Source organism: Rhinopithecus roxellana, chromosome 10 (genome assembly GCF_007565055.1).
Source record: "Rhinopithecus roxellana isolate Shanxi Qingling chromosome 10, ASM756505v1, whole genome shotgun sequence".
Lineage (NCBI taxonomy): Eukaryota > Metazoa > Chordata > Mammalia > Primates > Cercopithecidae > Rhinopithecus > Rhinopithecus roxellana.
This window is the reverse complement of record NC_044558.1, coordinates 9,074,479-9,095,073: the sequence shown is the minus strand read 5'-3', so window position 1 is coordinate 9,095,073 and position 20,595 is coordinate 9,074,479. Positions and strand designations below refer to the sequence as shown.

The 20,595-nt window shown below is 50.9% G+C and overlaps 1 protein-coding gene across 2 annotated transcripts; it reads right to left on the bottom strand.

Annotated features, from left to right (window-relative positions):
• Nucleotides 1-2,185: 2,185 nt before the first annotated feature.
• Nucleotides 2,186-20,375, bottom strand: WNT5B (Wnt family member 5B). 2 transcript variants are annotated; one of them, XM_010363559.2, is made up of 5 exons: nt 20,300-20,375; nt 18,248-18,384; nt 16,780-17,027; nt 9,668-9,960; nt 2,186-3,606 (listed from the first exon to the last, which is right to left on the bottom strand). In XM_010363559.2, exons 2-5 carry the CDS (start codon nt 18,325-18,327, stop codon nt 3,148-3,150), a joined length of 1,080 nt encoding a protein of 359 aa, XP_010361861.1. In that variant the 5' UTR covers nt 18,328-18,384; nt 20,300-20,375; the 3' UTR covers nt 2,186-3,147. The 2 variants fall into 2 exon arrangements, with proteins under 2 accessions (XP_010361861.1, XP_010361862.1); XM_010363560.2 differs by lacking the exon at nt 20,300-20,375 and adding an exon at nt 19,504-19,568.
• Between the last annotated feature and the right edge of the window lie 220 nt (nt 20,376-20,595).

The following is a 20,595-nucleotide window of genomic DNA, read 5'->3' as shown; positions in this document are numbered from 1 at the left end:
AACGCATCAGAACGGTTCTCTGGGCTGGCTAGGACTGCTTGGTCAAGTAATGCAACGATCTGGTTAGACTACATGTTGATTATAACACATTTCAGGTATAGGGAACCCTGCCTGGGCTGCAAAGAGCACTGGGCTGGGAATCAGGACCAGGCTTCCTGCCTCCTGGCAGGTCTTAGCTCTCCGCATCTGCAAGTCCAGTGTAGTCTTTGAGCTAACAGCATCGGATCCCTTCCGGTCCCACATTCTGCCCCAGACCAGCTGAATATGAATTCCTGGTGTTGGGGACCCAGGACTCTGCATTTTTACAAGCACACTAAGGTGTGGGACCTGCTCAGAATCTGGAGGTTCTTGTCTGGAGCCCCAGGAGCTTAAGTTGTGATTGCCCTGTTCCCTTCCTGTTCCAGCATCCTACGATTCTGAGCAGAAGCCCACTTGCTTTTCTCAGGCTGGTTTCCACATTCTCCAGCCGCATTCCCACAGCGTTACTGGTCACTTCAGATTCACAGACAGCTGTCAATCCAGCAGGCTTCAACAAGCAAGTGACAAGTAACTATAACCGTATTCCCACCTACTTAGAAACATAGGTCAGTGGACGCAACAACCACACTGGTGTTTGAACACAACTTAGCCCCACATCAGAAAGAAAACGGATTTACTCCGCCACTTGCCACGACTCTGCAGGAAAACCTTACTCTGATAAGGATTATCCACCCCCTTCATGAACACGGAAGTGACTTCTGGGGATTATGGGCAACAATTCTCAGCTAATTTCTGGGGGCTTCTAAAAACAGGTTAGTTTGAGCACCAGATACACAGTCATTCCCCAAACCTCTAGAACTGATGTGGGGAAGAACAGTAATGTTGGCCAGTGTTTCAAAACCCTATCATCACGGTTGATCCGTGCCACTGGAGAGTTCTGGTTAAAGGTGGTTAAGATGGTTAAATGTCAACGAATGAAGACAAGGACATGGTTTTCATCTTTTGTATTAACTTCAATCTTTTTTTTTTTTTTTTTTTCGAGACAGGGTCTCATTCTGTTGCCCAGGCTAGAGTGCAATGGCACGATCTTGGTCACTGCAACTTCTGTCTCTCAGGTTCAAACAATTCTCCTGCCTCAGCCTCCTGAGTAGCTGGGATGACAGGTATGTGCCACTACGCCCAGCTAATTTTTGTATTTTCAGTAGAGATGGGGTTTCGCCATGTAGGCAAGACTGGTCTCGAACTCCTGACCTCCAGCGATCCACCCACCTCAGCCTCCCAAAGTGCTGGGATTACAGGCGTGAGCCACCCCGCCCGACCATAACTTCAGTCATTTTCTTTCATGAAAATGAAATGTCACCTTCAAAGTGTCAACCAAAGGAATCTGGGTGAGTGTGAGTAGCTACAGGTAAAATAACTCTAGGTCTGAGGTTCTTGGCTGGGTCAGAACATTCTCCTTCAGGTACTAAAGAGACAAGCAGTATGGATGGCATAAATGCCCTCAGGCAGAATCTCTTTTAAGCAGTTTTGCAAAATAATTTGCTCATTATAACCCAAATTAACTCAGCAATTATTTCTCCAGAAATACAGTTTTCTAGAATAGAACTGATGTCTTTCTGTAGTTACCGGCTCACCTGCAGGCTGGTCACTCTACAGCAGCCTGGCTCAGTGTCTCTCTCAATCACTCCTTCCTCCCTTTTTAGGATAATAACATCTCCCTTCCTGGATCCCCAAGCTCAGCCTTACCCTCCTGGCCCCAGATACTGGAGTCCAAAACTGCAGACAGCAACACAGAGCAGACAGCAAAGGGCATCTCCATCACCCGTGCTTTACCAGGGACCCAGGGAACAAGCCAGGGTTCGCTTGATAAGCTATCAAATCGGGGAAGGGAAAGGGGAAGGTAAATGTGAGGTTTCAGCTTAAATCTCTGAATTCCCTTGTTCATAGTAGTAATATTAATGGCTACCGCTTCCTGAGTGTTTAACTGTGTGCTAGTCCTTGGGGTGATGCCTAAATGTATCACCTTATTTAATTCTCAAAACATTCTTCTGTCCCTCTCCCTTAATCACCAGACTATATAGTCTAAGGAGTCTCAATTCCCTTACCCTCTTCCACACTGCGGAGGAGAGTTCTAAAGATCAAGTAAAAAATAAAAGGAGACTCGTGAAAGATCAGTGTGGGTCCAAATAAGGAAAGGGAGCGAAGCCTCCACGAAGGGCATTTAATGTCAGAGAGAAACTGTACACCTGGGACAGAGATGATGAGCACGCCAGGCCCGCCAGCCTGACCTGTCGTCGTGTCCTGTGGTTGGTGAGGCCTCCCTCGGTGGACGAGTGACAGCAGCAGCTCAAGCTTCCCCTCCCGTGGGGAGAAGACAGCATGACGTCCACGCAGCCCGGTCACGCACCTAGGCTTCTGCAGCCCAGGCGCAAACATTCAGTTCAGGGCTTTCCTGACATGTCAGGTCAAACGGCCCCCATTCCTCTTCAGGCAGGAGCTGGTGAACGGTGGAGGGTGAAGAATTCTCACTGGAAAGGCAGGCCCAAAGTCCGGGAGGTGCAGAGCTCTTTGTGGTCACTGGGCCAGAGACGACCTTGGACTTCTCCTCATTTTAGGGAAGGAGCCGCTCCTGTAAACTGTAGATGCTGCACATACGCACGGGAATGAAAGAGTAAGACAGCACCAGGCCTCTTATGGAACCAATCTACATTCTGGGCAAGACCCTGAAGACGTCGCGGTGGAAGCTGAGTTCCCGCCACCTTCATAGGGCCTCTGGGCCTAGGGCCAGGGTCACAGGCGGTCATCTAACCAGCAAAGACTCCAGACTTCCAGACAAGCTCGTCTCCTCCATCCAACCACAACCTCCCTCCTCCAGGCCATGGTGGACAGACAGAAAATATTTCCAAGTCCCCCTACATCCTGAGAGTCCTCGACAGAGGGAGAGAAAAAGCCCCGTTTCCCACCCACCAGGAGGAGAGAACCAGCAAAGTCCACTCCTCAAAGATCTCCAGCGTCTCTTAAATAAGCTTTTCCTTTCCATTTTCATCTTTTTCATTATTTAGCATCCATCCATTTATTAATACAAATATAAAATAGATTTATATAGATTTATATAATATAGACCTTTGTGAGGCAGAGTGCAGGGGGGCCGGGAGCAGGCCCCCCGGGCTATTTACAGATGTACTGGTCCACGATCTCGGTGCACTTCTTGCACTTGACGAAGCAGCACCAGTGGAACTTGCAGTGGCAGCGCTCCACCTGCACGCTCTTGAACTGGTTGTAGCCACGCCCGCAGCACATGAGCTCACAGCCATCCATGCCCTCCGAGGTCTTGTTGCAGAGACGACCCTGCGTGCCCAGGGAGCCCGTGCTCTCGTTGCGCAGGCAGTAGTCAGGGCTGGGGTCCACGTAGACCAGGTCCTCTGGGGTGGGCTGGGTGAAGCGGCTGTTGACCAGCTCCAGCCGGCCCCTGCGGGTGACGCGCATGGCGGCCGCGCTGTCATACTTCTCCTTCAGCCGGTCCCCCACCTTGCGGAACTCGGCCAGCTGCAGCCAGCAGGTCTTGAGGCTGCAGGACCCCGAGACGCCGTGGCATTTGCAGGCTACGTCCGCCATCTTATACACAGCCTAGAGGAAGAGAAGGAAGGGAGTAAGGAGGATCCCGGCAGAAGAGGCCCAGAGGGAGGCTGGGCTAGTCACAGGCCTCGGACACAGGAGGGGCGGGTAGGGTAGGGGACAGACAGCTTTTCAAATGCATGCAAAGATCCTTCCAGGATGCTCGGGGGCTCAGAGGGAAAACAAAAGGGGTGCCACAGAAAATAACACCGGGAGGCAACTTGTTCCTATCAGCCAAGAGGATGGCACCGAGGCACTTTCACTTTCTACTCTATCAGTTTCTCATTCCTCAAAACCTGTTACAGTCAACGCATCCTTTTCACAACCGGAAAACAAAGATATCTCCATCTTGATCAAAGCCTCCAACAAATAAATAAGAACCAACAAAATACAGCCAGGCACTGTGGCTAGTGCCTGTAGTCCCAGCTACTGGGGAGGCCAAGGAAGGGGGATCACTTGAGCCCAGGAATTTGAGGATGCAGCAAGCTAGGATTGTGCCACTGCACTCCAGCCTGGGCAACAGGGCAAGACTCCATCTCTAGAAACAAAGCAAAACACAACAAAACAGGCCGGGCGCGGTGGCTCAAGCCTGTAATCCCAGCACTTTGGGAGGCCGAGACGGGCGGATCACAAGGTCAGGAGATCGAGACCATCCTGGCTAACACTGTGAAACCCCGTCTCTACTAAAAAATACAAAAAAAAACTAGCCGGGCGAGGTGGCGGGCGCCTGTAGTCCCAGCTACTCGGGAGGCTGAGGCAGGAGAATGGCGTAAACCCGGGAGGCGGAGCTTGCAATGAGCTGAGATGCGGCCACTGCACTCCAGCCTGGGCAACAGAGCAAGGCTCCGTCTCAAAAAAAAAAAAAAAAAAACAACAAAACAACAAAATGTGTTGAGCTTTTGCATAATAGGAGCACAAGTCAGAAAAAAGAATCCAATTGTATCACAAGCCTATCACAGAAATCCCTGGCATAGCCCTGGTTAGCCCAAAACTCTCCCTGATCTTGTCAAATACTCTGAGAATTAAATGGCCCCTTTCTCCATGTTGCCACGTAGTCACTAGCTCCATAGAGTCATCAGGAGTCTTGCCATACGCCATCCATTTGTAAGCAAGACCACTTTCTTCTTCCCCAGCAGCCCCCAGACACCCCCGGGAGAGGCGGAGTAACACAGTGAAGCAACATGCAAGGGAACTGCAAGTGGCTGGGCCTGCCTGCAGGAGCACTTCGTCGGAAAGCAAGTCTAACCCAGAAGTCACAGAACCACCACCACCTGGAGTAGATGTGAACTTGAGTTATCCCAAATCAAAATGTAAAAGCAAGAGCAGACCAGAAAGCTGCTTACAAAGTGCTTTTCAATGGCAGCATACTGACGCACCATGGCAACCAACCCTGGCAGCAGGCCCAGACGTGCAGATGGCGGGATGAAAACGCAAGCCGGCTGCAGACCATTTTCTTATGCACAGCTATTGTCACCAACTGAGTCAGGACTCATTTTTCAAGGGTTTCTCTTAGATTTCTTTTCAAGAGCCCCCAGATTGTGTCTTTATTCAGAGCTAAGCAGAGACCACTGCAGGTGCAAGAGACAGCACAGCCATCATCAGTGCATATGACTGTTGTCAAAAGTCTTCCTGAGTTTTTTCCGGTACGGAATTATTCCCACTATTTTATGGTGGAAAAGCTGAAGCTCTAGAGAGGCTCACTAACCTCCAAGGCCACCCAGAAAGGAGTCAGAACAACAAGCACTTATCCACTCCCATCTTGGGGCTTAAAGTTGGCTTAGAGCAGAGGAGGAAGGGAAGGAAGGCTCTTCCCACGGTGAAAGGCACCAGCACTTAGCCGGGCAGCTCCAGGTCCAAGACATAAAGGAACTGACACCCCATTCCCACAGACACTTCAAAGCCGGGACCTGCAATTACCCTTCCGGCCCAAATGCCCTGGGTCTGAGCCGCAGCCTGACATTCCTCTGGAAATGGTCCTTGGTTTAGAGAGGGATGACAGGCGTCTGGCACTGCTGAGAGAAGGAAACATTAAGGGTTGGAAACTGTGCACCTTGCCGCTTAGCAGCTCGGAGCATGGATAAGCATCTCTTGCAGGGCAAACACTCAGACAGAGTTGGGGAAGGAGAGTCGGAGCAAGACTCTGCAGGGCAAGGACCAGAATTTTAGGAAAACAAATCCAAGAGGAAGCACACCAGTTTAAACACCCCCTCCATCCTTTCCCGAATTCAAAGACGTTGTAGAGATAGGAATATCTGCAATTTTTTTCATATTTTACTATTGATATATATGTGTATATATATATCAATATATATATATATACACACACACAAGCTCCTTTTGTAGGCAATAGGGGGAATGCCAATTTTCAGCCCAGACTGCTAACTCAAAAAGCCAAAAAAAAGCTTTAAAAAATATTTTAGTTCTACGATTTGTCCCTGGAAAAGCCCCCTCTCAGCTCCTCTTCCACTTCTATCTAATAGTGTGTTGAGCCTGGTGACAGACAGGAATGTCACAGGATTAGGCACCAGGCTTTTATCTGGAAAATGCTTACAAACCCTTCAGTGGCAGAACAACATCAGCCGCGGGTGCTGTCGCCACGGTCTAAGAAGGAGCTATTAGATGCTCTTGCAGGCCAAGAGAAACTTCTGGCAAAGGAGCTTAAGATTGACTCTGTGTCAAGACATCAGGTCCTGGATAATCTTTTCTTCTTTTTAATCTGGTTCTAAAATACTTGTCTATTTGCCATGCCAGCTATCACTCAGTCCTTGCTGGAGAACTTTGTGTGTAGGTGTGAGGAGGCAGGCAGTGAATACCTCTTGCCTCAGATGATGACTGATGGCCAGGCGTGTTCCTTGGAGAGGATAAAAAATAGAGAGGGCCAGGAATTCCCACCCTGAAGCAGGCAGAGGCAAAGGGAGAGATAAGGAGTTAAGGAAGAGGAGAGGTGTGGTGCCTGAAGGAAGGGGCTAAGCGGGGAGACAGGGAAGGTGTGCAAGCCAGGAACAAGCCCGATGGGAGAGAAGGCTGCCAGATAAGAGCCCAGACAAGTCAACAAACAATTAAGGGCAATAAAGTGAGACGGACCCAGCAGCAGGGGAAAGGGGAAGAGTGGGTGTCACCTGCATGGTCACAGGCACGTGCGGACACCATAGCACAGCTCAGCAGAGCCAAAAGCAGCCTCTGTGAATCTGACCTCTCCCGAGGAGGCAACATGGAACTCCTCCTCTGTGCGTATCCATTTGCCCCAGGCACATACAGCACATGCACGGTTGAAGCAAAGGGGTAGAGAGGGCAATCCCTGCCCACAGGAACCTACCGCCAACCTTCCAAGGCAGAGGTAGAGTAAGGAATACTTGAGAAGAGCAAGAACGCCCGACTGAAGATCAGGCGGGAGAAAAACTACTAACAATGGGGACTGGGGAGGGCAGTGTTTCAACTAGGATCTCAAAAACTGGATCGACTCTGGGCATTCAAGAGATAAAGTGTGGGCCGGGCGCGGTGGCTCAAGCCTGTAATCCCAGCACTTTGGGAGGCCGAGACGGGCGGATCACGAGGTCAGGAGATCGAGACCATCCTGGCTAATACGGTGAAACCCCGTCTCTACTAAAAAATACAAAAAACTAGCCGGGCGACGAGGCGGGCGCCTGTAGTCCCAGCTACTCGGGAGGCTGAGACAGGAGAATGGCGTGAACCCGGGAGGCGGAGCTTGCAGTGAGCTGAGAGCCGGCCACTGCACTCCAGCCTGGGAGGCAGAGCAAGACTCCGTCTCAAAAAAAAAAAAAAAAAAAAAAAGAGAAAAAGTGTGGATCTTAACCCCTTCACTGACGTCTCTACTCCTCGGGCTCAGACACCCGAAGACGTGGGCAAATGGACTCGGAGACAGACAGGATGCCTGAGAGACCGGGAGGCTGCACACACGCCCTGAGCAGAAGTCACCTGAGATGCCTCCAGTCTCTCTGCCCTGGGTTAGCCTATAGTAATCACAGATTAGCAATTACCAGAACTCCTAACATCACCACTGACTGACACCACCTTACACACACCCTTTTCTGGGAAACAAAAGTAGCCTTTGGATAGGGGAGGTGTAAGGAAGACCCTGAGCAAATAACCCACTCTGGTCTCTACCTGATATCCCAGGGCTGGTGATGCTATGCACACAGGTGCACCACATTCCATCCAGCCAATACCACAAAATCCCCATTCAGACAAAAGACACTTCCTATTCCATTTCTTGGATATGTGCTCCAATAGATGAGTTCACATTTTTTTTTTTCTTTTTTTTTTTTTTGAGACAGAGTCTTGCTCTGTTGCCTGGGCTGGAGTGCAGTGGTGCAATCTTGGCTCACTGCAACCTCTGGCTCAAGCAATTCTCCTGCCTCGGCCTCCCAAGTAACTGGGATTACAGGCGTGTGCCAGCACGTCTGGCTAATTTTTTGTATTTTTACTACAGATGGGGTTTCACCATGTTGGCCAGCCTGGTCTTGAACTCCTGACCTCAGGTGATCCACCCGCCTCGGCCTTCCAAAGTGTTGGGATTACAGGCGTGAGCCACCGTGCCCAGCCTCTCATGAGTTCACATTTTTAGATTTTGCTATGTAAAGAAATTTTGAGGCATATATTCATACCCTGTTACTGAATCACCAGGGTGCCACCGTTAAACTTCTAAGAAATTGCCATTTTCTTTTTTTTTTTTTTTTTTTTTTTTGAGATGGAGTCTTGCTCTGTTGCCCAGGCTGGAGTGCAGTGGCATGATCTCGGCTCACTGCAGCCTCCGCCTCCCAGGTTCACGCAATTCTCCTGCCTCAGCCTCCCAAGTAGCTGGTGCCCAGCTAATTTTTTGTATTTTTAGTAGAGACAGGGTTTCACCATGTTGGTCAGGCTGGTCTCGAACTCCTGGCCTCAGGTGATCCACCTGCCTTGGCCTCCCAAAGTGCTGGGATTACAGGCGTGAGCCACTGCGCCCAGCCACCGTTCTCATTTTTGAGTGAGTTCATCTTTGTTACAATACGTCACCTGGGAACCAGAGCCAGCTGACTTGACGTAGACCCAAGTGGGGACAACACTCCAGGAAAGAAGTCCGTGCTGTTTCCTGAGAGCTCTTTTTCCAGGAGAAACAGCCTCTCACCACCCAGTGCTCAGACCTCAGATCTTTCTCAGGGGAAACCTGGGTGCCCACCCATGTCGCCCTCGGTCCCTGTCAACATTGACTATGCAGAAGCAGCAAAAGGCAGAGCTTCCTGCGGGGCAGGCCCTCCAGTCTCGCAGGGCAGAGGCAGCCACGATGGGGGACAGCAAAGAAAAGTGGAGGCCGGATACATGCTCAGAGGAGGGGTTTTCAGGAACAAGGTTCACGCCTTCCAGCACGCCACCTAGGGGCCCGAGGCTGCTGCCCAGGTGTGCTCTGCACGTACAATGAACCAAGCTCCCCTCAAACCTGCGTTGTTGTTTCTACTGAAACTGAGGCTTAAAAGGCGGTCACATCTTACATGAGACTGGGGAGGCTGTTTCCCTGAACCTTCAACATATGGCTGTCTTCTCACACTTCCACTTAGGTTTAAAAACTCCTAGCACAGAAGTGTATTTGTCATTAGTACCTCATCATGTTTTTTGACTGGGTTTCTGGATACGTATGATAGCAGTTTTTAAAAGTCGACTCTGGTTTTACTGGAGCCTTTAACAGAGCATGAACCCTAGATGAGGTCTAATGGCCTAAATACCCAATCGCATGATCTGTTCAAGTTGCAAAGCAGGGGTGGCCAAGAGCTCTGCTGGAATTCTGATCCAAACATTGCACCTAAGTCCTCTAGGAACTGTGAAATAATAAAGTTAGTGAAAAAAACAAAACAAAACAAAACAAAAAACAAAAAACAAAAGCATACGTGCCCATTGGGAAGTGAGGCATTTTGAAAAGGATTTGTTCAATAGTGTGGACATCTAAACTTGCAATTGTAGGTAAGAATCTTCACCGTCAGACGAACTCGTTTCCTTGATGGCCAGGCCACAGCTGGTGGCACAGCCCGGGGACAGCCCCGTAGGTCTGCAGTGCTGGGGAGGCCAGGGAGGCCCAGCTTACCCTGCGACCCGCCTCGTTGTTCTGCAGATTCATGAGCACCCGGCCCTGTTCCTCTGATCCTTTGGCAAAGTTCTTCTCTCGCTCCCGGGCATCCACAAACTCCTTGGCGAAGCGGTAGCCGTACTCCACATTGTCCCCACAGCCACCCCACAGCCAGTCCCGGGGCAGGTCCTTGGGCCGCGCGGTCCGGCTGCAGCCGCAGGTGGAGAGCTCGCCCTCCCGACAGGCCCGGCTGATGGCGTTGACCACGCCTGCGGCGCTCACTGCATAGGTGAAGGCGGTCTCACGGCTACCTGCAAAATGAGGCAGGGACAGTAAGGGGGTGCACTGTCCTCTCCCAGAGATTGTCCTTCTCCCCATCTCCCCCGACTGACGCGCCCACCGCAGCCTCTGCTGACACTCCTGGGGCAGGGGGCTCAGGAGGAGCGCTTTTCACTTCCTGTAGCTCTAATGCTAGAAAACGTCTCTTTATAATGGGCTGAAATCGGCTCAGTTTTATTTCCGCCTCTGGGCCCTAGCTCAGCCCTAGGAAACCACCCAGAATAAAACAAGTCCCTGGCCGGGCGCAGTGGCTCATGCCTGTAATCCCAGCACTTTGGGAGGCTGAGGCGGGTGGATCATGAGGTCAGGAGTTCAAGACCATCCTGGCCATGATGGTAAAACCCCATTTCTACTAAAAATACAAAAAATTAGCTGGGCGTGGTGGCGGGTGCTTGCAATCCCAGCTACTTGGGAGGCTGAGGCAGAGAATTGCTTGAACACGGGACGCAGAGGTTGCAGTGAGCCAAGACGGCACCACTGCACTCCAGCCTGGGCCACAGAGTGAGACTGTCTCAAAAACACAAACAAAACAAAAGTCCTTCCGACCCTGGCCTGCACTAATACCCACTGCAAAGAGCCTGTGTGTGACCTGTAGGTTCCTAGGAGGGAGACCTCAGCAGAGGGGAGAATAGGCATTCAGAAACACACAGAACATGGGAGTCGGACGGAATGAGGCTAAGGAAGAAATCATGGGATCAAGAGTAGGACACTGTAGCCTAACAGAAATGTCTCCCTCTCCCTCACAGATGCCATTTCTCACCACTCTATGAGCTGCACATCTGTCTGTCTGTACTGCTGCCATTATCTAGCTAGACAGTGGCAGAGGCCAGGAGTCAAAAATGAATTAGAATTACAGTGTCTAGAAAGATCCACGCTGTCTTCCTCTCTCTTCCACAGGATCCACACTGCCTGCTAACTCAGGAGCACTGGGAACCACATTTATAGCACCTACAATTCCAGACACTCATCACGGTCCCTCTCAATACCCAGATCATTTTCCAGCAGAAAATCCCAACTATGTTCCCCTTTACTGCTGTGGTGAACCACCTAAAAATTCATATAATGTATGCTCTATTTCAGTAAAATGTCTGTTTCAGAATACTCAGCTATCAGGGACATGCAAGCCCAAATCACATCCACTAGGATGGCTATCATCAAAAAGACGGCCAATAACAAGTTGGTGAGAATATGCAAAAAACAGAAACCTCCCTTACTGTGGGTGGGAAAGGTAAGCGGTGCAGCTGCTTTGGAAAACAATCTGGCAGTCTAAGGCTAACAGTCACAAGGTTAAACATAGAGTTCCCATAGGACACAGCAATTCCACTCCTAAGAACACAGGCAAAGCTCCTTGTTTTACTGTGCTCAGCTTTCCTCTGCTGTGCCGGTGTTGCGTTTTTTGTTTCTTTCTTTGTTTTTGGTTTTTTTTTGAGACGGAGTCTCACTCTGTCGCCCAGGCCAGAGTGCAGTGGCACAATCTTGGCTCACTGCAAGCGCCGCCTCCTGGGTTCACGCCATTCTCCTGCCTCAGCCACCGGAGTATCTGGGACTTCAGGCGCACGCCGGCGCGCCTGGCTAATTTTTTGTATTTTTAGTAGAGACAAGGTTTCACTGTGTTAGCCAGGATGGTCTCGATCTCCTGACCTCATGATCCGCCCGCCTCGGCCTCCCAAAGTGCTGGGATTACAGGCGTGAGCCACTACGCCTGGCTGGTGTTACGTTTTTTACAAATTGCAGGTTTGTGGCAATCCTGCTACAAATTTATCAGTGCTACTTTTCCAATAGCATGTACTTACTTTGTGTTTCTGTCAGCATTTTTTAGCAATAAAATATTTTTAATTATACCCAAGAGAAATGAAAACATGTGTCCACACAGAAACTGGCATAGGAATGCTGCTTGCGGCATTCTTCGTAACAGGCAAAAAATGGAAACAACCAAACTATCAGTGGGTAAATGGGTTATCAAAATGTGGTATTATCCATGCAATGGAATATTACTCAGCCATAAAAAGTGACTGGGCGTGGTGACTCACACCTGTAATCCCAGCAATTTGGGAGGCCGAGACAGGAGGATCACTCGAAGCCAGGAGTTTCAGAACAGCTTGGCAACATAGCAGTACCTCATCTCTACAAAAACATTAAAAAAGAAAAAATTAAGCTGGGCGTGGTGGCTCATGCCTGTAATCCTAGCACTCTGGGAGGTCAAGGAGCATGGATCACCTGAAGTCAGGAGTGAGCCTGGCCAACATGGTAAAACCCTGTCTCTACTAAAAATACAAAAACTAGCCAGGCGTGGTGGCAGGTACCTATAATCCCAGCTACTCGGAGACTGAGACAGAAGAATCATTTGACCCCAGGAGGCAGAGGTTGCAGTGAGCCAAGATCATACCATTGCATTCCAGCCTGGGCAACAAGAGTGAAACTCCATCTCAAAAAAAAAAAAAAAAAATTAGCTGGACATGATAGCACGTGCCTGTAGTCCCAGCTTCTCAGGAGGCTGAGGTGGAAGAATTGCTTAAGCCCAGGAGCTGGAGGCTGCAATGAGCTATGATTACACCACTGCACTCTAGCCTGGGCAACAGAGTGAGACCCTGTCTCAAAAAAAAAAAAAAAAAAACAGAAATATATATAGACTACAACACAGATGAACCTTTAAATCATGGTGCTAAGTAAAAGGAGCCGGTCATAAAAGGCCATGTATTATATAATCCCATTTATAAGAAATGCCCAGAATAGGCAAATCCGTGGAGAAAGAATAGTGGTTGCCTAGGGTTGAGGGTTGGAATACGGAGAGTGACAGCTAACGAGTATGCAGTTTCTCTATGGAGTGGTGAAAATGTTATGGAATTAGATAGTGGTGATGGTTGCTTAACCTTGTGAATATGCTAAAAGCCACTGAATTGTACACTTTAAAATGGTGAATTGCATGGTATGTAAGTTATATATCTCAATAAAGCGGTTTATAAGAAATAACAAATGGGCTGGGCGCGGTGGCTCACGCCTGTAATCCCAGCACTTTGGGAGGCCGAGATGGGCGGATCACAAGGTCAGGAGATCGAGACCATCCTGGCTAACATGGTGAAACCCCATCTCCACTAAAAAATACAAAAAACTAGCCGGGCGAGGTGGTGGGCGCCTGTAGTCCCAGCTACTCGGGAGGCTGAGGCAGGAGAATGGCGTGAACCCGGGAGGCGGAGCTTGCAGTGAGCTGAGATCCTGCTACTGCACTCCAGCCTGGGCAGCAGAGCGAGACTCCGTCTCAAAAAAAAAAAAAAGAAATAACAAATGATACTTATAGGGACTAAGATATGGAGAGAAGAGAGTGATTCTTGGCAGGAAACAGATTCAATCCTGATCTCAGAGATTAAACCAGGGAGAATCCCACAGTCTTGTCTTAGAAGGTAGAAAGGGAAGTAGTCCGAAATCAATCAATAGGTCTAGAGAAATCTCCCCCTTGGCCCTACTTCTTGATTATCTGGGCGTGACACAGTGAAGTTCACAAACAGACCATGCTGAGTGAGTCCGTTTTTCTCTATGAACCCGTGGCTGGCTTCTGGTCAGTTGTGAAATAACAATAGCCCAAGAAAAACCGAAATGATGGCAGGAAGTTCCACTCATGATTTGGCCAATAGGACCTGGTCTACGGGGCTCAGAATGAGATAAGGAGCACTGGGGACGGTAAGATGGCCACAGAGGCTCTCAGGGAGGAGGGTCTGGGCCCCACTTTGAGGAATTCGTCTCCTTAAAATGCAGCCTCAACCCCCTGACGTGGCATCCTGGAACGGAAGGAGCCTCCCCAGCTTCAGCCCCGAGCTATCCTCCATATCCACCGGGAGCTTTCCCTCTACAGAGTTCCTCAGAGAAGTGGGCTGGGTTTTCAAGGCAATCCATTCCATCTTTTTTTAAATGACTCTAATCACCAGAATGCTCCTTCTTGTATTAAGCTGAAATATGCCTCCTTATGATTTCTGCCTGCTGCAGTTGCACTGTGCTATAATCCCTTTCCCATTTGACAGCTCTTCCGTGTTTGAAAACAACTATTAAGCCTTTTACGTTTTCACTTTTCCAAGCTACATATGTCTGATTTATTTCTATCATTCTTTAGCAAACACACTTTTCAGAGTTGAATCAGCCCTCTCAGAACTGCCTTCTAAAATCACGTACCTGCAGCTGAACTAACACACCAGAGACTTTGGGAGGCCGAGACGGGCAGATCACGAGGTCAGGAGATCGAGACCATCCTGGCTAACATGGTGAAACCCCGTCTCTACTAAAAAATACAAAAAAAAAAACTAGCCGGGCGAGGTGGCGGGCGCCTGTAGTCCCAGCTACTCGGGAGGCTGAGGCAGGAGAATGGCGTAAAACCCGGGAGGCGGAGCTTGCAGTGAGCTGAGATCCGGCCACTGCACTCCAGCCTGGGCGACAGAGCGAGACTCCGTCTCAAAAAAAAAAAAAAAAAAAAAAACCAGAGATTTTGTACGCAGACGATTCTAACCTATCATGACTGTTTGGGGTCCAGATTTACCCTCCGGTGCGCTGCCTGCCTCTTTCAGTCGGGGCCTCATCAGAAGCTGAGTGTGGGTAGCTCTGTCTTCACGGGGCAGCCTTTGGGCCCTTGGGTAAGCCTACTGAGTGCCATCTACTGTTGCTACCTTCAGCAAGAAAGAGATAATTCGGGGTTTCAGAATGGACATGCAATGTTGGCGTTTATCTATATATGTAACAGTTCAGAGCTGAATCTCTAACCATCTCAAGAATAAACGGCTAAAAAAAAAAAGCAGCCATGCAGCTACTAGAGGGACGCGTATCTTTCCCCTACAGGACAGAGCAGAACAATTTCATGCCCTCTCTGTTCCATAGCAGCCCAAGGTGCCTCCAAGCTCCCTAGGCAGAGGCTGGGCAATGGGCAGAGGCTCCTCCAAGCTGCTCTGCCGCCCTCTGGTGACCGATTTTCGCAGCGGCTTCAAAGGAGAAAGGAAGCCTTTGTCATTCTCAAGATAGGGCGAGGGAAGACTCACCAGGAGCTACTCTGGGCTCGGGGGGAGGAAGGGAGGACGGCCTCCTAGGTAGCATGAGCCTTCAGTGATGCTATAAAAAGGAAGGGGGAACATCAGGCAAACAGAAGGGGTCCATTTGGTAACAGAATAGGGCACAGAGATGGGCTCTCTTCGACAGGGTTTGCTTTCGGTAGGCACCTGGTGCACATCTGAACCCAGCGGAGTGTCTTTTCTCGCCAACCCCTTTCTTTCCTAAAGTACAGCCTCACTTTGGGGCCTTTAGGCACATGAAATACACATGAAAAGGATCCAGCCAACATCAGGCCTACATTAGGTCCCCAAGAGACATTAACTCCACTGAAGAGATGAGAGGAGACTCTCTCTGCACCTGGGCCGTCCTAGTCTCCTTGCCCACAACACAGGGCAGGGAGTGCTGCCAAGATTTTCGCCAGAAAGAAGAGACAAATGCCAAGTGGGTTTGAGATGAATCAATAAACTGTGAGTAAATCCCACTAAACCCCCAAGTCCACTCTGTTGGGAAAGCCGCCCCCTAAGACTGTCCCAGGAATACTAGGACCTTCCTTTTATGCACCTGAGTTGATACCGAAGGAAGCAAGAGAGGAGCAAGTTTCAACATGTACTTTCCCCATCTTTAATTCCCTCTCTCTCTTAAAAAAATGTTTTTTAATAGAGACAGAGGTCTCACTATGTTGCTGGTCTTGAACTCCTGGCCTCAAGGAATCCTCCTGCCTCAGCCTCCCAAGGTGCTGGATTACAGGCGTGAGCCACTGCATTGGGCCTTACTTCTCCATATGGGACAGAGAGGGTAGGGAAAGAGGTCTGGAAAAAGTGGGAGGGGGAAGGAGCCTTCCGAGTATCCTCCCTAAGAGAGGAGCACGAAGAAATCTCTACTTCCCCAACTCCCCTTGCCAGGCTGAAATCCCTGTCTCAGGAAACTCCAGCCTCAGGTAACCTTCTGAAGGGAGGTGTTCTGGGAGAATGTCAGGCAGAAGGAATACAGCATTCTAACACTTCGCTTTTATGGCCCTGGGGATAAGACCCAGTAGAATAGGGCCGGATTTCTCAATTTCTTGCCAGAGAGGGGAGGATTGCATTTCAAAAGGCCCGAAAACAATTAGACCTCAGATCACACCTCCATCTAAGCCATAGGGTAGCCCAAGAATCCTTGGCCAGCAGTGGGAGAGGGGAAGGGACAGGAATCCAGGAAGACTTGGCCCTCTCCCTCTCATCTTTTCTTTCGTCGGACCCCTTCCCCCAGGTTCACACATCCCTTTCAAATGAAAAAGCTGGGACTGGACGGGGCTGGGTTAGCGACAGCTATCACCAGTTTGGCCCAACATGTCTCTCTCTGTTTCAAAGGTTCAAGTGGAAAAGACAAAAATCCAACAGACGTGCAGGGCTGCAATTTCTGGTTCTCTACCCAAGGCTCTTTTTTGTGCTGAGAGACAAAGGCGGTGGCGATGGGCGGCTCTCCTAATCCACTCTCAGTCAACTCAGATGTTCTGCCCCCTCTCAATGAGTCCCAAGCAGCCTGCCCCAGGCGAGGCTGGAAGGCAGAGAGCTAGAGGAACATGAAGCATGTGGTTTCTGCAGCCTCCCAGAGCCCACTTCCTCATGTGCCTCTCTTGGTGCTTGGTACACACCGCTGCCAAGCCTAGAGAGAACCCAGTTAGGCTCCATTTGGGCTCTCCCTGTGCCAGTCCTGAGAGCACTTCATTGTTCACAAACAAGATGAGTGCAGTTCCTTAGCCGAGCCCTCTTGTAATGGCCTCTTACCTATCTGCATGACTCTCCCAAAGACAGACACGTTGTCCACCGTGCTGCAGTTCCACCGCCGCTGCCGGAACTGGTGCTGGCACTCCTTGATGCCTGTCTTGGCTCCCTCCCCTATGTAGGCCATGTGCTCCTGGTACAGTTGGCACAGCTTCCTCTGGCCAGGGGAGAGCCCAGGAAGCTGACTGCACACGGGCTGGGCACCGATGATAAACATCTCGGGTCTCTGCACCGGGTTCAGAGCTAATGACCTATGACAGCAATCCAGAAAGGGGAAAGAAAGGCCCAGGAGTGAGCATGCGCCTGTGTGCAGCATGAAGTCATTCATTCAACACATTTAGGGAATGCTTCCCTATGTACAAGGCCCTGGAAAGAAAAATTAGTAAATCAGAGTTCTGGCCTTCAAAGGACAAACTGAAGGAAGCTGAGGCATGAACACAAAGGACACGCGAGAGGCCAAATGCCCCAGACAGACTCGAGTGTCTGGATCTGCTGTGATCAGAGAGGAAAATAGCTCTTATGGCTGAAGAGAAGCCTTTATAGGGAAATGGCCAGAATTTGAACTGGATCTTAAGAATGGGGGTGCAGGCAGATAAGAAGACAAGGGGTGGGGAGCAGCTCTTCATTTTAGGTAGAGGGCAAAAAAGAGCCAAACCTCAACGGGAGAGCGCAGGCCTCATTCAAGGAGTAGGAGTGCCTAGTTCAGTGCAGCCCAAGTGCATGGTAAGCCATGAAAGCAATCAATTCCTTTGCATGGGACTCCCCTTGTGCCTTTAACATCCAATCACTTTACATACATCACGATCTATTCTACATGTTTTCACTGCCATGTCTCACTTTGAGCCTCCTCTCATCCACTCTTCACCAGTTCAGAGGCTCTCCCTTTTGCTCATCATCTACCACCCATATAGAGTGTTAGATGAGAAGGCTGCAGATTTGCCATCTGGGTAAAAATGCTAGTGGCAGAGACCATGCAAAATAGGTGGTGATCGCCTGCCATTTCCATGTCAACTTGGCAATGACAATAGCCTTAAAACACAAGAAGAAAGCCAGCCACCCATGGTGCTGTGAACCCCTCATCTGGCCTTCAGACTTAGAAAAGAGGAATTCTATCTCCTACCAGCAAAACACACAAAACAAAGGAACAAAAAACTACGAAGTATTGATATTCTTGTTGGCCCAAGAGCAATTTCTAACAATTCGTGGGTACGAGGGAAGGTCCAAGAAAAAGGCAATGCGGACAGGATTAGAGAAAAAAAATCAGATGAACGGATCCTTTATCCTCAGGGAACCCTTACAAAGGTAAGGGCTGAGAGAGGCACAGAGCATTCTTAGCTTTCCTGGGATAAAAGAGGCCCTTAGTATTCCTAGGAATCAAGGTACCATGGACACAGGGTGCCCTTCCTCCTCATCTCAGCCACTGAAGGGGACCTCCGGCTGTGCAGGCGGGACCTCAGCCCCTCTCACTCACCACCAGGAGTTGGCGTCTGTCAGAAGCTGAGCCCAGCTGGACAGCAGGGCAGCCGTGAACAGCAGCAGCAGGCTGGGCATGGTCGGCCTCAGTCCTCCCCAGTGCCCTGGGACTGACAGCTTCCAGAGTAGGGCTCCCTGGAGAAAACAGAAATGGAGACTCAGTGGAAACTCAGCGGATAGGGGCACACCAGGAGCCGGGGTGAGGTGGAGAAAAGTGCATGGATGCTTACATGCTGCTTGCTCCCCACAAAGAAGCTCGGCCTCTTTCCAGTCTCCACCTCCCACCGCTCATCTTCCCACCCTAGGACTTCTGTCTCTTACCCCAAACTCTGGGAGCCCTGCGCAGGGCTTACTTTCCAAAGAAATAATGATCTGAGAAACCAGAAACAGAAATGAAAACAAGTAATTTCAAGAGTGGAGCTTGCTGCGTTCCTCCGTTCGGCATCCGGGAGGCCACTTAGACTGTTGCAAAACACACCTGTCCTTGCTGCAGAACGTCCAAAGAAATGAGGACCATCCTATCCACTCCCCTGCGTCACTACCTCTCATTTCAGCCCAGAGACTTACAATTCTCTCTGACCCTCAGGCTCTCCTTTGTGGAATTAAAAAAATTTGGTGAATTGGATTTACCTGCACCCAAGGAGGAGTTTCCCCTCTCCATCTGTGCCCTGCTCACCTGCAGCAGATTTTCTGAGTCCCAACCCTTGTGTACAGATCAAGCACTTTTCACTTTCTCAAGGCACCTTCTCTGAGAAATGTAAAAGCCACACCGCGAACCGCCCGCCCGGAAAGCTTTGGTGGCTGAGGTGGTGCCTCCCTAGGCGGCCCCTGCCCCTCCTGGCACCGTGGCCCCCGAGGGCGGCACTGAGCACCTTGCCCAGCAGCTGCGCCGAGGACACTGCCAACGCCAGGCGGCAGCGCTGGCATCAAATGCCTGAGCTGAGGACGCATCTTCCAGATGCCACAGCCCTTCCCCTGTAGCTCCCGAGCCTCCCACCTCTCGGCCTCCTGCCTGCTGTAACTCACGCCTGTTCCTCTATCCATCCCCGAGAACCCCTGCCCCAGCCCCTCAGACCCGCGGCAGATCCGGGCTGCTGGACCCTAGCGCGAGCCGACGCCTAAGACACACGCCCCCTGCAGCTCCTCCGCGGTCCTCTGGGGCCTCCGTCTGGGCGGGACCCGCGCCTCCAGCGGCCTCCCCGGGCCCCTGCGGCCCCGGACCTGACGAGCGCAGCCCCGCGCGCCCCGGCTCACCGCGCCACTCTTGCGCGTCGACGTCCCCAGGCTCTCCGGGAGGGGGCGGCAGGTGCTTCGGGCCATCGGCCCAGGAAGTATTTTTGTCCTGGGGCCACCAGGAGACCAAGGTGGCCCAAGCAGGATCCAGGAGAGCTGGGACACAGCCTTTCCCCCACCCCCTTTTGATTTTCCTTCTAGAAGTCTCAGCTGGAGCGGGGGAACCAACAGGCAGGTGTGTGGGGCCGGCAAGGGGCAGATCAAAGAAGGAACTTGCTCCTTCCCCTTTGTCATGCAGAGCCAGCTCGGAAATGAGCCGGCCTCCAGCCCGCGACTAACAGCCCCCACACCCGACTCTCCTCAGACCTCCCCTCCTCTGAAGGATGCCCCTCCCCCTCTCCTCTCCCCCCATAAATCCTCCTTGTCCCCCAGGGCAGAAGGTCTGTGAATGCACTGACTGGAACCAAGAGAGATGGAGCAGAGATAGGGCTGGCACCAGGAGCTAATGGTTTTATAGAGGGGAGGGGACCAGGTCCCGAGTAGGGAGGACAAGAGAAAAGCTTCAAAGCGTTTGCTAGTCCAAATATCCTTAACTCCACCTACCAGTCCTTCCCGGGATTGCAGAGCTAGGGCTGCCCATGCCCTCCTGCTTCTCCGGTCCCGAAGCCTCCTGCCCAGCCCATGCCCAGCTCACCACCCTGCCGCCTGCAACACCTACTCTCCCTGCGGACTTTGATCCTCACACATTTCCACCACTAGATAGCGGAGTTCTTCCTCCCCACCTGTGACACTTGTCCCTCACACCAGTGCCTCTCACCTGTCACCCTTCCATCAGGCTCCAGTGAAATCTCTCTGGTCCTGCAGTTCCTAGGTTCAACCCAGGCTACATTGGGGGCCACCGTTTCTGAGCCAAAGACAGGCCTGGGTGCCCGCTAATGGTCACTGTGGCTTTGACTGCCCCCAGGACAGGCTGACACAGCGACTAGGGCCAGACTTCCCAGGAGCCGCTAATCCCGCCCTCAGTGCCTTATAAACATATATGGAGACAAGAATCACTCCCGCAGCTGTTTCCACTCCACCCCCCGCCCCCCGCCCCGCCCCAGACTTTCCACC